The sequence below is a fragment of the Falco naumanni genome, chromosome 4, assembly GCF_017639655.2.
Source record: "Falco naumanni isolate bFalNau1 chromosome 4, bFalNau1.pat, whole genome shotgun sequence".
NCBI lineage: Eukaryota > Metazoa > Chordata > Aves > Falconiformes > Falconidae > Falco > Falco naumanni.
Window position 1 is genome coordinate 59,514,990 of NC_054057.1, and position 14,056 is coordinate 59,529,045.

At 42.9% G+C, this 14,056-nt stretch overlaps 1 protein-coding gene across 1 annotated transcript in view; it reads right to left on the minus strand.

Annotated features, from left to right (window-relative positions):
* The window catches only part of CCDC13 (coiled-coil domain containing 13), a 31,961-nt gene extending 18,272 nt beyond the window's left edge, over positions 1-13,689 (minus strand). Inside the window, exons 1-7 of the mRNA XM_040593129.1 lie at positions 13,578-13,689; positions 12,366-12,496; positions 12,038-12,258; positions 7,124-7,272; positions 4,478-4,620; positions 1,283-1,369; positions 901-1,017 (exon numbers count right to left, since the gene is read on the minus strand). Of these exons, the coding sequence (XP_040449063.1) occupies positions 901-1,017; positions 1,283-1,369; positions 4,478-4,620; positions 7,124-7,272; positions 12,038-12,252 (711 nt within the window). The 5' untranslated portion in view covers positions 12,253-12,258; positions 12,366-12,496; positions 13,578-13,689. The remainder of the gene's footprint in view (positions 1-900; positions 1,018-1,282; positions 1,370-4,477; positions 4,621-7,123; positions 7,273-12,037; positions 12,259-12,365; positions 12,497-13,577) is intronic.
* Between the last annotated feature and the right edge of the window lie 367 nt (positions 13,690-14,056).

Sequence of the window (14,056 nt, forward strand, 5' to 3'; positions counted from 1 at the left end):
CCATAAGGAGTGTCAAATTGTACTATTTAGCTGTATAGCCAAGTGTCAAACTGTGCTACTTTTGCAAAAAAAGAAGAATTCATCACCAAGGTTTACTAAGCATTACTAACAGTTTTCAACATATGTAATTATTTTTGATACAATGAAAACTTAATCAGATCTTAAACAGGAACAGAGCAGAGATATTGTCTTAATACACACCCTTGCAATCAGAGATTGAGCCAATCTGTCTTGCACAATTCTGACACAGCCATATTAACGAGAGCTAAAGTTAGTATGAAGAGCATTTAAATTATTTATAAAAAGGTCAGCAGAGTTCTATTTTTAGGACCATATTCTCTACTCTGATCTGCATTGCAGCTCTCCTATGCAAAGTAATGAAACAGAGCACATAGTAATGCTTCAAAATCCATGATGAATCAAAGAGGAAAAGGTTACTCTGGATGTCACTCCAACAATCTGTTTAAATGTGCTTTAGTTCAAGCACAGTCTTTAATCCCATTGACTTCCATGGGACTGAAGCCTACATTAAAAGTAAATACATAATTAAATGTTTTGGAAAGGAAGAATGGGCCTGAATGTATGCTTCAAGTCAATCACAAACCTATTTTGCTGAACAAGGACTTCCAAACCTTAAAGAATCTGTACCCATCATAGCTATAGAAATAACAGACACAGTCATTCAGCTATGGTGGTAGAGCATAAATCCGTGTGTCCATGTGCATATCCTTCCAATGCAACCACTGCATGCACACCTTTTCTTACCTCCTTAACGTTCACTAGATATATAATACTTTATTGGAGGCTAATCAAAGCTCAAAAGAAAAGAAGCCTCCTGATTTCACAAGCATATACCTCTTGCACAGGATCCCAGCCACACACTGCATCCTGCAACAGTACCTTTTGGATCATCCTCAGTTCCTGTTTTGTAGATTGGAGTTGGTTACGATACTCTATCACTTTAAAGTTGGCTGTGGTTAATTTTTCTTGCAACGCTTTCACCTCTGGACTTTCAGCCTTCGAAGAGAAGAATGTACTTGTTAAGAACAGAATCCTCAGCAAAAACCCAAAGCGATTCAGATCCACAGATTCATCAGGATCACTGAATCCCCTCCCAGACCCATGCCTTCCCTAACGTTGGGGGTATAGGGGAGATATAAACAGAGCAGTTTGGTCACAAAACTAGTGACAGGGATACACCCTTGTCATAAGGAAACGGCTATGCAACAGAAGAGAACTAAGTATCAGCTTCTGATTTCCTCTCTTCAATTACAATTCATACCAAGTTTCCTTCCGTCATCTTCAGAGTTGATTGCTTGATTCTTGCATCACCACCAAGAGAACGTATTTTTTCTACAGCTGTCTGTAGCTGGAAAAAATAGTTATTATAGAATGAATACAGTGAAAATTATACCTCCATGCAATATTAATTAGCAAAAAAAGTTACACCATGGACAGTTATTTACTCTAGAAAAAAAGACTCTTTCATTGTCCCTTTTTTTTAAACAGAATCAGTAGGAAAGCATAAATTTTTTTCCTGAAATGCTTCCCAAAGAAGCATGTGTTATTTTACTGTGAAATACTTTCACTGAAAATGCCTCTGAGTTGCTGAGATGGGATAAGTTATCCAGACTTCTGGGGGATTTTGTCACCATAGGTTTATAAAATAAGTGTTTATATACATAAATGCAAATCCAGTACAGTACAGGATATTTCATAAAAAGCACAGTTTTACTCAGCAGAAGAATGTAAAAGGAGAAACAACTACCTAACGCCCTATAGCTGCAATTTAGTAATAATGTTAAGGCTCTTCTTTAGCTGGTAGCTCTAAAGAAGCATTTCTCAACCCATGAAGAACAGGTCTCCCTATTGCTTGCCACAGCAAAGGCAGGCAGTCACAGAGCTGCTCCAAACCATGTCCTGTGCTAAGGTTGCAAAGACTTCTTACTGGACGGAAGCACAATGAATTTGGAGCTGGAAAAGGCCAGGAAACGTTGCTTCAAAGGGCTGAGACTTCATTCTTTGAGGTGGGTGGAAAATCTTGATTATTTCTGAACAAAAGAAATCTCTAAGGAATAGCTTCTTCATTAAAGTGATATCTGGGGAAACACAGAGTGTAACTTGGAGCCAGCTTCAATGTCACCCTTTCCTTGGAAGCAAATCAATGGTTAGGCCACCCTTTCTCTTCAGCTCATACACTTTCAGTCAATGGACTGAGAATGAGAAATTTCAGCTGCGTTGGCAGCTTCTAGGTCTAATTCTAAGGAAGCTGTCTGTAAACATCCGTTTGCAGACTTTGTTTACATGTATCACCCTTTGCTAAGTGATTGCTCAATGGCCACACCTCCTTTTGTTTGTGGGAACATAGTCATGTTAAAACACTTCTGATTTACACATATTTCAGTTTTCATACAAGCAAAGAGCAAATATTTATGTAAAATAACAGTGTTTTCTACTGCTGAAAGTGCATACTGTGATGCATTTGTAAGGTACCAACACCACAATTAATTTTGCAGATATTAAGGCATCTATCTAGAAGTAGGCATAGGTATGTGACTAAACTCACAAATCAAGACATTCCTTGTTTTCAGTGTGGGTATCTGTACAAAGAAAAAATACACTCAGGGAAGCCTAACTTTCAGCTCTCTCTACATTACATCAAATGGATGGACTGACTGCAGACTCTGTTTTGTTGCCCACCCACAGCTGTCCAGTCCCACTAGAGGCATCCGAAGGTGTTCAGCAGGCCTTCAGCTGCTGCACCAGGACTGCCAGTCCTGTCACATCTAACAGCCCTGCAGGGACATCTGAGATGTCAAGTGGCATCTCAGACTGAACTTTCACACTTATATGTTGGCAACTGAATGGCACTTTAGGTGTCTTGGTTCTTTCTACAATCTATGGAAAAAGATGAGTGTGTCTAGACAGTGATCCAGCTTAGCTTAAGAGTTACTAAAGAGATGTGAATCACTGCAGGTTCCTGTCTGTGACAGCTCTTCTCTTTCATCATTCAACATTTTTCATAGATACCTCCCACTGTCAAACGTTGCTTTAATTTTACCCGTCTTTTCCATCTTCCTATAGTCCTACCAACCAAGTACAATCCAGAAACTCAGCCAGTGACCATTAGTTTAGAGAAGAGCCTCCCCAAATGAAGTTGTGAGAAAATACAGATGACTGATCAGGGCATGGTTCCAGTCGGGTTCATGCTGTGGTTCACCTTTACCTCAGATGGGGCAGGTTGTTGGGTTTGGTTCTGATTTTGATGGTGCTGGTATCTAAAGAAAGATTAATATATATCTAAAGTGTCCATCTCTGCTTTGACCAAAAATTATTGCACCTTGAACATGTCTGTTTGCTTTGAGTTTGATTTCCTTTCCTGAAGCATCTGCAGTCCTTTCTTTGGGGTCAATATCTGATGATATTTTAAGTTTCTGTTTGAATAATAGTCATTACGCTTCTGCAGTAGGGGGTTATAACCAAGCTGATTTTTCTTGAAATTATTCATGGCTTGCTCCCCTACTTGTGTGATTCTGTGAGTCCCCAGCTACCCCTGGTATTTCTTAGCCAGCCTGCCAACTGTTTGACAAGATCTCTCTGACCAGAACACTCTGGATTTATGCAGGAGGTCTCAAAAATTTAATCTACCATTTCTTGATCTTTCAGGTAACTGGGGTACAATTCAGATAGATGAATGATTCATGATAGTAACTGACTGTGAAAGATGGGAGTCAAAATGCATCTGTCAGCATGATAAACATTACTGATCTATTTAAATGATGTCTTCTAGGGAAGCAAAATGCAGGAAAAAAGCATTAAAAATTATTCAAATTTTACCAGTATTGTGTAAGGAAGAGCAATAGTAGCCAATGAACAAAGTAAACATTGACATCAGGGCACCTAATTTGCATTTCAGCAGTCACTTGAGTAGAATTATTCCTGTGAAAGGTTAGCACATAAAAAAGTTATACTACACCAGAAAAATGAATTTGCCTGGGTGAAGATTTGCTGTCTTATGTGATATTGCTTGTTACTGTCTCAGTTCTGGAAGAATAGAGCGCTAATTAATTACTGGTATAAATAAGGTGGGAAAGACAGACATAATGTTATGAAATTTGCTCCTCCTCACAAAAACAACAACAAAAAAAATCAGAAAAATATCATTGCCATACCGCTAGAAAAGCCTCTGTGCTTCAAATACAAGTGAAAATTCCTAATTGCTATTTCATAAATCTTTGGCTTATTGTAACTTATGGGTATCCTTTCCTAGCTCCTCCTTTCTGCAAAGGTGAAAACAGCTGAGGGCACACATCCCTCTCTCCTATCATGGCCAGAAATTACAAGAACTCAAAGCAAGTGTGGATGTAAGAGCAAATTCAAAAGGGGATCATGAATCAAATTTTCTACAAATCCTCTAGCCCAAAAATGGGATTTCTATGTTTTAGCACACAAAAAGAAAATAAGAAAAATGGCTCACTTCTCTCTCCAGCTCTTTGACTTTGTTATTCAGTTGCTTCACTTTGGCTTTTTCACTCTCAGTCTCAGCCATTATCTCACGATTCTTTTTGGCCAATTCAACTATTTTAGTAGCTGCAACATCTCCAGCTAAACCAGACGTCCCTGCAAAGTATACATAAAAGCAAAGGACATATCTTACAGGCAAGATTCAGAATAGATGATGCTTTTGTTCTCTGTCCAGTGCACAATGTACTTTTATTGTCTAATCCATTACTCTCAGAGCTGTGCCAGGCACTGAAATGAACAAGTGAGGGAAAAGAGGCATCAGTGATTCCAGCTGGATTGCTTGGTCCTTTGAGTCAGCATCACATTATAGCTAGCAAAGCCATTCTACACTTAAGCAACAGCCACATGTCAGAAGGCCACAAGGGTGGTCGTACAGCATTACTACATAGAAAGGGTAGAGGTGTTTCCTCCTCACTGCTGTAAAGGACAGTTATCAACAGGGTTTTGTGGCATATTACAGAAAAAGACAACACTATTTTTGCTGGTTGTTTACTGCTGGAGGAATTGCTGAAACAGAGGTGCAAACTTTTCTAGACATCTGTCCTAAAAGGTCAGGCACACTATTACAGTTGTGTCCTAGATAACATCCAGGAAATTTCACTGTGCCTATTTATATGTCCCTTGCGATAATACACGGAGCCCTACTGTATTACTCTTCTAACTGCTCCTTTAAACAGACAATTCATTCACCTCCTTATCAGAGAAGCTTTGATTAGTGTCACAAATAAAGTAATCCACAGGACTGGCTTGTGTGTCACTTCACTTTTGTTAACATCCCATAGGTGAAGAAAAGTTCTCACTCAAGTGCAAAATCAATATAATTGCATACAATGTCCATGGAAACCTCTAGCTCAGCAATGAATATCAGCCTGCAATAACAAATCCTTGGTGGAATATACAAAGTTTGAACTCATCTGCTGTCATTCTTTTTAACACTTTCATCCTCCTTGAGTGCTCTGAAGTAATGATTTTCTGCTGGTACCTGTGAAGATTCTTCAAAAACCAGGGTGAAATGCAAAGATGACAGATCAATCAAGTCAATTCTGAGTCCCATAAACCCCCTGGAGACATTAAAGGGGCTATGCAGAATACAGCCAAGAATAGAATATATCACTATTTTAAAACCTTGTACAGAATATTATTTTTAAAAGTATTTCCATTTTGCTCGCTCCTTTATCTGTGTTGTCTCTCTTATCGAGAGGTTACTTTTTCCTTAGTTTTCATGATAAATAACGGCTGCTAAGGATCACAGTAAGTACTAAACTAACCAAAAGCCAGGCTGGTGCTTCCATGTGATGGTCTTCAAATGCACGGCACACATTTAATCAAAGCTTTTAATTCCCAAGCAATGTAGGTGAGTCTCTTGCCACAATGCAGACAGGGAAGACAGAGGCATGGGGCAAACTGCTGCAAGCTGGCATAGCAGTCAGCCAGAGAAGCTGAAGCAGGACATCTGGCTCCTGGTCCTGACCCAGTAGTAGTAGCTGATCATCACTTCTACATACAAGCTACAGATAGTTTGTAAGAATTAAGATGTAATTGAAGTGTTATTTAGTTCTGCCTGTTGCTGGTTTCCCCCTTCTCTACTAGCCTGGTCATCACGGCTGTCCTGAACAACAGTGGCACCCAGTGGAAGAGGTGCATCCTGCACAGTTCAGTTTCCAAAGGACACCCAAGCCACTTCAGAAGCTGGACTTTGCATTCAGCCAGCATCCTGCATGTGCCCTACTCACGCAAACAAAAGGAGCCTGAATAAGGAATTTAACACTACATAGCAGAGAAAGCTGCAACATTGCTGTTTGATATTAACAGAAAGTTTTCCAAAATATGATTTCTATGAATCATCATTTTTTTGTGCCAATAATAGCAAGTTTGCAGATGATGTGTGAGGAACAGAGATCACTGTGTACCCCAAAAGAGCATTATACTTCTTTTAAGGGACATGACAATTATTAGTAACAATATTTTGCACCTCAGGTCTGACCTGTCTGACTACCAGTGGTCATAATAGTATATAGCATTATAAAATACTATTATAAATAATAGTATTCAAATTTTGCATCTCATGAAACCGAAGGAAAGAGTAAGGCACAGACCTTAAAGTGCACATGCCATTCCTTGTGTAACTGCTATCATGCCAAACCATTGTGAGGAACTTCCTTCTGCAAATAAAGCAATGAGACTCCTTACACGGGAGAGACATCAATGCTTAGCAAACTCTGCAAATGCAAAGCAGTGTCAGCTTAGACCCTTGCAAGTTTATGCAGCAACTCTGAAGTGTTGACTAAATCTATACCCAGGTGACTAAGTATTTTCAAAGTTCAAAGTCCAGTGATTTCAGTGCTGTTGTAAATTACTGCAAGCTCAACAGAACAAACCTCTCAGCTGAGAATTCTGATTCTTCCTAGCACAAGCTTATTACAGGAGTGGAAACAAATCCAACCACAGTATGACTGAAATACTCCATTTTAGCATAAAGCAGGTAAAGAGATGCACACGAATATTTCACTGCCAGGAGCTCACAACAAATTTTCTTACCTCTATTGTCATGAGCATCACGCAAACTAACATAGTGAGAATACAAAGTTACTGTGGTTACCTGACAAAGCCAATCTGTCCTCCTGTATTTTTTTCTGGAGTTGCTTTATTTCAAAATCTTTCTCTGTCATCAGTTTGTATAGTCTGCAGTTCTCATCCTGGACCTCTCGAAGCTGATCCTGGAGCTGCTCATTCTCAACCTCAAGCAACCTGGGAAAAAATAAACCATCATGGCAAATGTCACTGTCATGTGCTTCAAGCAGATGCTTCCAAATATAAATAATTAAATGACTGTATGCTAGATGAGCTGAGCTTACTAGGAGTGAATTTACTGAATTAAGCAGGATATCCTAAGCCTCAGATCAGAACACAAGTTGATGATCTGATCTATTCAGTTAACTAATTCTTCCTTAAAAATCCTGCACTTCCTTGTGTTGTCTGGGGCAAAACGTTACATAACGGGCACCTTTTCAGTGTTCATGAGGTTACTGAATAGTCTTACCTCACTCAGTCCTACCTATCTGGTTCTTGAGAGGAAACCAGGCGGGCTCACCATCCAGCATCTGTGACATCCAGGCTTTACTTTCCATACTTACCAAAGACAACAGAAGTCAACAGAGCACGAACTACAAAAGCTGCTACTGAGGTTCCTTCTTTTAAAATGAATGCTCCATAGCAATTCACAAAAGACCAGTTCCCTGTGTCCTCATCTGATTTTCTTGGAACCCCACCAGCAAGGACTAGCATCAGTTTGTATTGTTAATGTTGCTTTTTGGAATTAATTTAGAAACAAAGAATATGAAAAAGCCCCCTGAAAGGCCGAAAATAGCCTTGCTTCTCCTGTTCTTCAGTACATTTAGTAACATTTAAGGTTTCAGCTCTCTAAGATATGGAGGGAATTAATAACCTTAAATCTCTTTGCTATCCTTATGTGATGGTTCCTCTGAATGTAAAATCTAGAACCTAAGGCCTCAGGGGCTCCATTCAATTGAGGGCACTACTAGGGTATCCATTTTTGATGCCCCAACATTATCTGAGCTCTCTACATGAGGCCAGCAGCCATGATGCAGGGTTCTTCAGAAAAATTCTGGCACCCAGGCAAAGAATTGACAACATTTCAGATAGCACTTGCCACTCGCAAGGCAACCCCAAGAATTATTAACATCCTTCAACTTTAGACATACCTTTTAGCCAGAATCCTCCAGACAGCAGCATTTCAGAGTAGCCATGAACCCGTCTCCATTCCCCAGAGAGGAAACCAAATGTGCTAAGAGAAGCCATACTGACACTGGCGTTGGCAAATATGTTTGTGGTAGAGGCCCTGCTGGCTCAAGTCAGAGGTTCCTATTCTGCCTGCCGCTGAGTTTCCTCTCTCCTCCCATCTGAGTTTCCTCATCTCCCCCTACTTGAGTTTCAGGGTGGGTCCCACTCCGTACCAAGACATGGGTGTCTCTGTGAGCAGCAAGCCAAACTGCACACAAAATTCACAGGTCTAGTCAATACAACCAGTGCTGCCCACAGACTAGCTGCCACTGCCAGGTGATCTAAGTGTACTGATGAGGGGACTCCATTCATTTACCTCCACACAGGTGCTGTTTGGGCTGCCCACCCATCCCCCAGCTGCTGCTGCTGAAGGGTGCAGGTCTCCTGTGTCCTATCTATCATTCCCACAGTATTCTGATTCCCATGTGGAAATTCCCAACATGCTACAGCATCTCAAATATCATTAGACACCTAAGCCAGCCAGATGAATTGGCCCCTAGATTGTTAGTATCTACAGTGTGAATCTGAGTGTCTACACTTTGGTGACTTAACCTGGAACGGAACCTTTGCTCCAGACTAGAACAGAAGTAGGTAGCTTGGATGATCACAGAGATTTGGATAAAGCCCAGTTGTTACAGTATATACCTGTGGCTATAGACATATCCCCCCCCAGAGAAGTCTGCCATCTCAAGTCACCTACATAATTTTTATTCAAAAGGTTTAGTAGGCTTCTTGCTCCAACTGGACTTTGGAGCTTTTAAACGCACACTCCATATGTGCATGTCAGAATAAATGACCCCTTAAAGCACTGCCATAAACAGCACAGTCAATTTATGAGACAATTCACAATCCACAATTAAGAAATGCACTTCTGTTTCAAAGCTGCAAATCAAAGGGAGATCAAAGGCAGCTGTTTACAAAGGAGAAGAAAAAAAGGAGCAATCTGAGTAGAGAAGAGGCAAAACTAAGCTATTCCCACATGTACCACTCAGCACTGAGCAACAAAACTGTGCAGATTTAATTAGTGACACATGGACAGAAAGATTTTTAACTGTTAGGGAATTAACACGAAAAAAAATTCTAAGCTCTTAACACACCTGATCAGCAATGTCTTCCTCAGAGCTGGCTTCCAAGTCTTGACAAAAAAGCACTTACAGTGGGATGGGCTACACAGAGCTGGAGTCTCCTTTGAGAAACCTCCACATTCCATCCCATAGTGACCCTAAATGTTACAAAGGAGCTAGCAAGTTCCACCCAAGAGGCTCAGCTACAGAAAGTCAGACAAAAGAAACAAGCTGCAGAAAGGTAACCCTTTTCACTCTAGTTGGAGGAAACACAGCCAGGTGAGGCTTATGAGCAGGGCCTACGACTGAAACCCTGGTAAGTGTCTTTCCCAACTCTGTCACAGATTCTCCATGTGATGGGGAGAGTCACTTAATCTTAAATATACCAAACAGATCAGGGAGGATAAAGTTACAAAAAGAACAAAACAGAAAGACAGAAATGTCAACTAATACTCGTCTAAACACAATTTGGAAGTAGGACGGAAGGAAGGAAAAACAAACTCCCAAGGCTCAGAGGAAGGGAGACTTCTGAGGGGAGAATGTTTTCCAAGCGCTGCTATAAACAACGCTGACATGCTGAAATCACTGCCAGTGCAGACCATATGGAGTCCGGTTATTCTGGAACAAGTTTCTAATGTGTTGTCATGGGAATACTGCAACGTACATCCTGGTGAATCCCTTCCAGAAGCAAATTCTGCCCAGATTTGATACACTCATAGCCACCCTTTTGCTGAAGGCAGACGTACATGGGCAAAGGACAATCCAGATAAATCTGATACACCTGCCAGGCCAAATGGGGACTTTTAACAGTCAGTGCCACTGAAAACAGAGGTAAGTAATAGCACTTGAATTACTCAGACCTAAACTACTGAACTGTAAATAATAGAAAACCATTAGAACTCTTGTGTACTCCACACGTCGGAGTATGCACACTGCACCAGCACCTGAGCCCCTCTCCTCCACCACCACATCTGAAGTACGGGAATCAGTCTCCCTCTCCATTAAAAAAAAAATAAATCAGATCTTCATAGTAACCTTCTATATGCTATCAGAACAAAATGTTGAAGGGAGAAGGACAGCTGGTAGAGGTCAGATCAGAAGCATAACTTGGCAAATCCCTCAGCAAAGCCATGCTGAGGGACCTATATGTGAAGAAGACAAGATACGATGCAATGGTGAGAGCATTGGTTTCTAGGTCAGCTGCCTGTTTCCACATAGACCTCCTTTGCAGCATGAACACCACATTCCCAGAAGCACCTGAAAGTTTCAGTGGTTCATCCCTGGGTTCCCTGCAACTTCACAGAAGCTCTGCTGCAGCTTATGCACTTGGGCATTTAAGGAAGTAATCTTCAGAAACAAGCTGAGCAGGGAGTTGCCCAGAGCAACTCAGAGGGAATATCAGCATTTAAGAAGTAATAAACCTTGGTTAGTGGCTTGATAAACTTTGGTAGAGGTGCCCTTCCCCACTCTGGATTCCGGGAGGGGAAACTGTCTCAAAGGTATACGGTTTTCCACCCATGATCTGTTGGTTTTGGCTGAGCTGCCAGCTTCTCCTTCCTGCCCCTGTATCACAGTACATCATGTGCTGGGGTAACACAGTACCCCATCATGCTGTCAATAAAACAGTCTGTGGGGCTAAAGCTGTAAATGAGATCACTGAAATGACTTGAGATAAAAGTACCCTTGCCCCAGAAAGTGAATGCAGTTTCCAGCAAACACCCATATGAGCACAGGTGCGAAGTGGGAAGCAAAAGCGGGAATTTCTTCAGCTGGCTTTACTACCAACACAAAGCAAATCCCTAACTAGCCAGCACTGTAGTAACTGCAGACGACTTTGGGATGTGTCCAGCTGGCTTCAGACCTGTTCTAGTGTGTACAAAAAATATGAATTGAGTCAGAAGGAAAGACTGACTATATCCTAGAAGGAAGATAAATTATGTGAGCTGGGGTTTCAAATCTCTGCTTCAGTCAGTTGAATTATGCACTCCAGTCCAAAAACAAGAACAAGGAAGATCCATACCAGAATGTCTAATGTCCTGGTAATCCAGATACTACTCCAGTGGGTGAGACAAGACCAAACTCCCTGTCCCCAGTGAGGTTTAAAACCCTACTTTGTATAACCCTGTCAAGTATCTTAACCAGAAGGCAACTCCATCTGTGAGATCCTCCTATATAGCTGTCTTTTGATCTACTGAATCAGGTTATATCGCAAAGGTAGCCAGAGGAACACACTGCGCTGCCTTTGGCCTGCACCCATTTAGCTGCATTGCCCTTATTTGTCTTTGGAAATTACTCACGTAGGGAACCTGTTTGTTTGCAAGACTAGGCAGGAGCTAACCAACAGCTCAGAGGATGCTTGTGATCCTGAATTACTGGATTTCATCAGATAGTACCTAGCTGTCCTAGTGTGGCAGTGTTAACCCCTCTGCCCTTCCGCTCTTCATTTGTGAAACACTGATAATAAAACCCACATCACAATAATCTAAGGATAAACATGTTAGGGACAGTGAGAGTCTTCTCAGGATAATGAAAGCCCAATATGTGAAGACAGAAAGTGCTATGTCAACTTAATAATATGAGTTTCACAAGGTCATACACAAAACATACTTCTGTGACTTCCTCAAGGAATGGTTCTGCTACACCTTTACCTTTTGCTGTCATCTTCATTTACAGGTTGTCCTGTTTCAAACAGGTTTAGATCATTTGGGATTCCAAATGTCTCCTTTGCATTGCCATTATCATCCTTCTGACTGTTCTGCTTTTTCTTCCTCTCCATTAGATTTTGCAGGCGTCTTTGCTGTTGTTCTTGATAAGCCTTAAACTGGCTTTTGAAATGTTCATTTACTTTCATGTCTGACTCCATTGTTTACTAAAAGCATAACAAGAAGAAAATAAAAAGTGACAGAGAGCAGAGATCAACATCACTTTGAAAAACATCCTCTTCTAGCAGCTGCTTTGCAGTTTTTTCTCACTGACCTCTGTGCAGTCTCCCTGCCACCTTCTCCTTGCAGTCACTGTGCTCTTCAGCCCCACGGCCTTGCTTCAAGTGCCTTTTTCCATAAATGGCTTTCAAACAGTCTTGATAAAAGTTTTCGGGTCTTTTCACTCTAGCATTCAAAAAGCAACGTTTTAAAATGTTTTTGAACAGATCTGTTTAAATAAATTTTTTTACAGAAGAGCACATTGGGGTCAAATCCAAGCAAATGTGGCAGTTACATTATACTGACTAAAGGGAACAGAGATTGTTTGCAACCATCCAGCCTTCCTTCCCACATTTCAAACAAAGGTGCAGATCCCCCCATTGTTGGGTTATTGTGGGACTGACAGAGGAAGAAAGATCTCCATTTATCCTAATGCTTCCTTTGGGCACTAGACACCAAGACTGTGGCTTGCATCTTTCCCCCACATTTCTAAGCATGAAGTGATAACATTAAAGCGATAATATTGCTACCCATTTAAATGTCTAGAGCTTTACTTAGCATGACTAAAGATGATGAGTTTTCTGATGTATTCCAGCCCCCTCTCCTTCTGTTTGACATTCACTGTCAGCAAAATATCTAGTGCACCTTTGATCTAGGAAAAACAACCAGTAAAAACTTACGAAGGCACGCCCTCCACTGAGTAATTAATGCAGGCCCTTACTCACACTAAGGCATTAATCATGCTGATAAAGTGCCAAATGCACGCTATGTCCCTTTGTGCCTGCACGTCCTGTTATGGGCAGAGATGTTCTGTAAACAGCTTTACCTCCACGCCTGCCTCAGGACAACATGGGTGTGTGGACAAGGTGCATTAAGGATTGACAAGCCCAAAGAGCAGAGTTCGGTGCCTCTGCACAACCCACAGGACTCGTGGGTATGAGTGATCCTGGGGTATGAGGGGTCACGGAGCCACACAATGGTTTGGGTTGGAAGGGACCTTAAAGACCATCTAGCTCCAATGCCCTTCCATGGGCAGGGACACCTTCCCCCAGCCCCGGTACGGTGCCTCGGGGCACCCTTTGCCTACGTGCGTACCGTACCGACTGCAAACCCAGCGCAGGGGGATGTGCCGCCCGGCTGCTGCGTGGGGCGCGGGGCTCCCTCTGCCCCGCCCGCCCGTCCCGCGGCCTGACAGGGCCTGACAGGGCCGCACTGCACCCTCCGCCCCTGGGCCGCCGGCCCGCGCCTCCCCCCCCCCCCAGCCTACCGAAACCGCCTTTCCCGGCCCCGAGGGCAGCGGGAGATTCCCCCCGGCCGCCCTGTCCGGCCGGCTGCCCGCCTCGGTAGGGCCGGGCCCGGCGGCTCCGGATGCGGCTCCCGGCGCGGCCCTGCCCCACGCGGTTCCCATAGCAACGGCGGCCCGCCCGCCAAGGTCAGGGCAGCGCCGCGCATGCGCAGTGGTGGTACGGCACGGCCGGCGCGCGAGCTCGCCCTTCCCCTCAGCCCGGCCGCCATGTTAGCTCCCCTCGGCCGCCGCCTGCCCCGGGGCGCTTCCCGGCCCCTCTGCCCGCAGGAAGGCCGGCCCCTCGGGGCTACGGGAGCGGAGCTGCACCTTCTTGTGCCCCGTGGTGGGGAAGGAGGAAAGCAGGTACAGGAAAAGGCATCTGCGCGATGGAGGGGCGTCTCCTTACAGCCTCCCCAGCTTTACTCCAGCGAGAGTGAGCAGCCGGGGATAGCATTGTACTG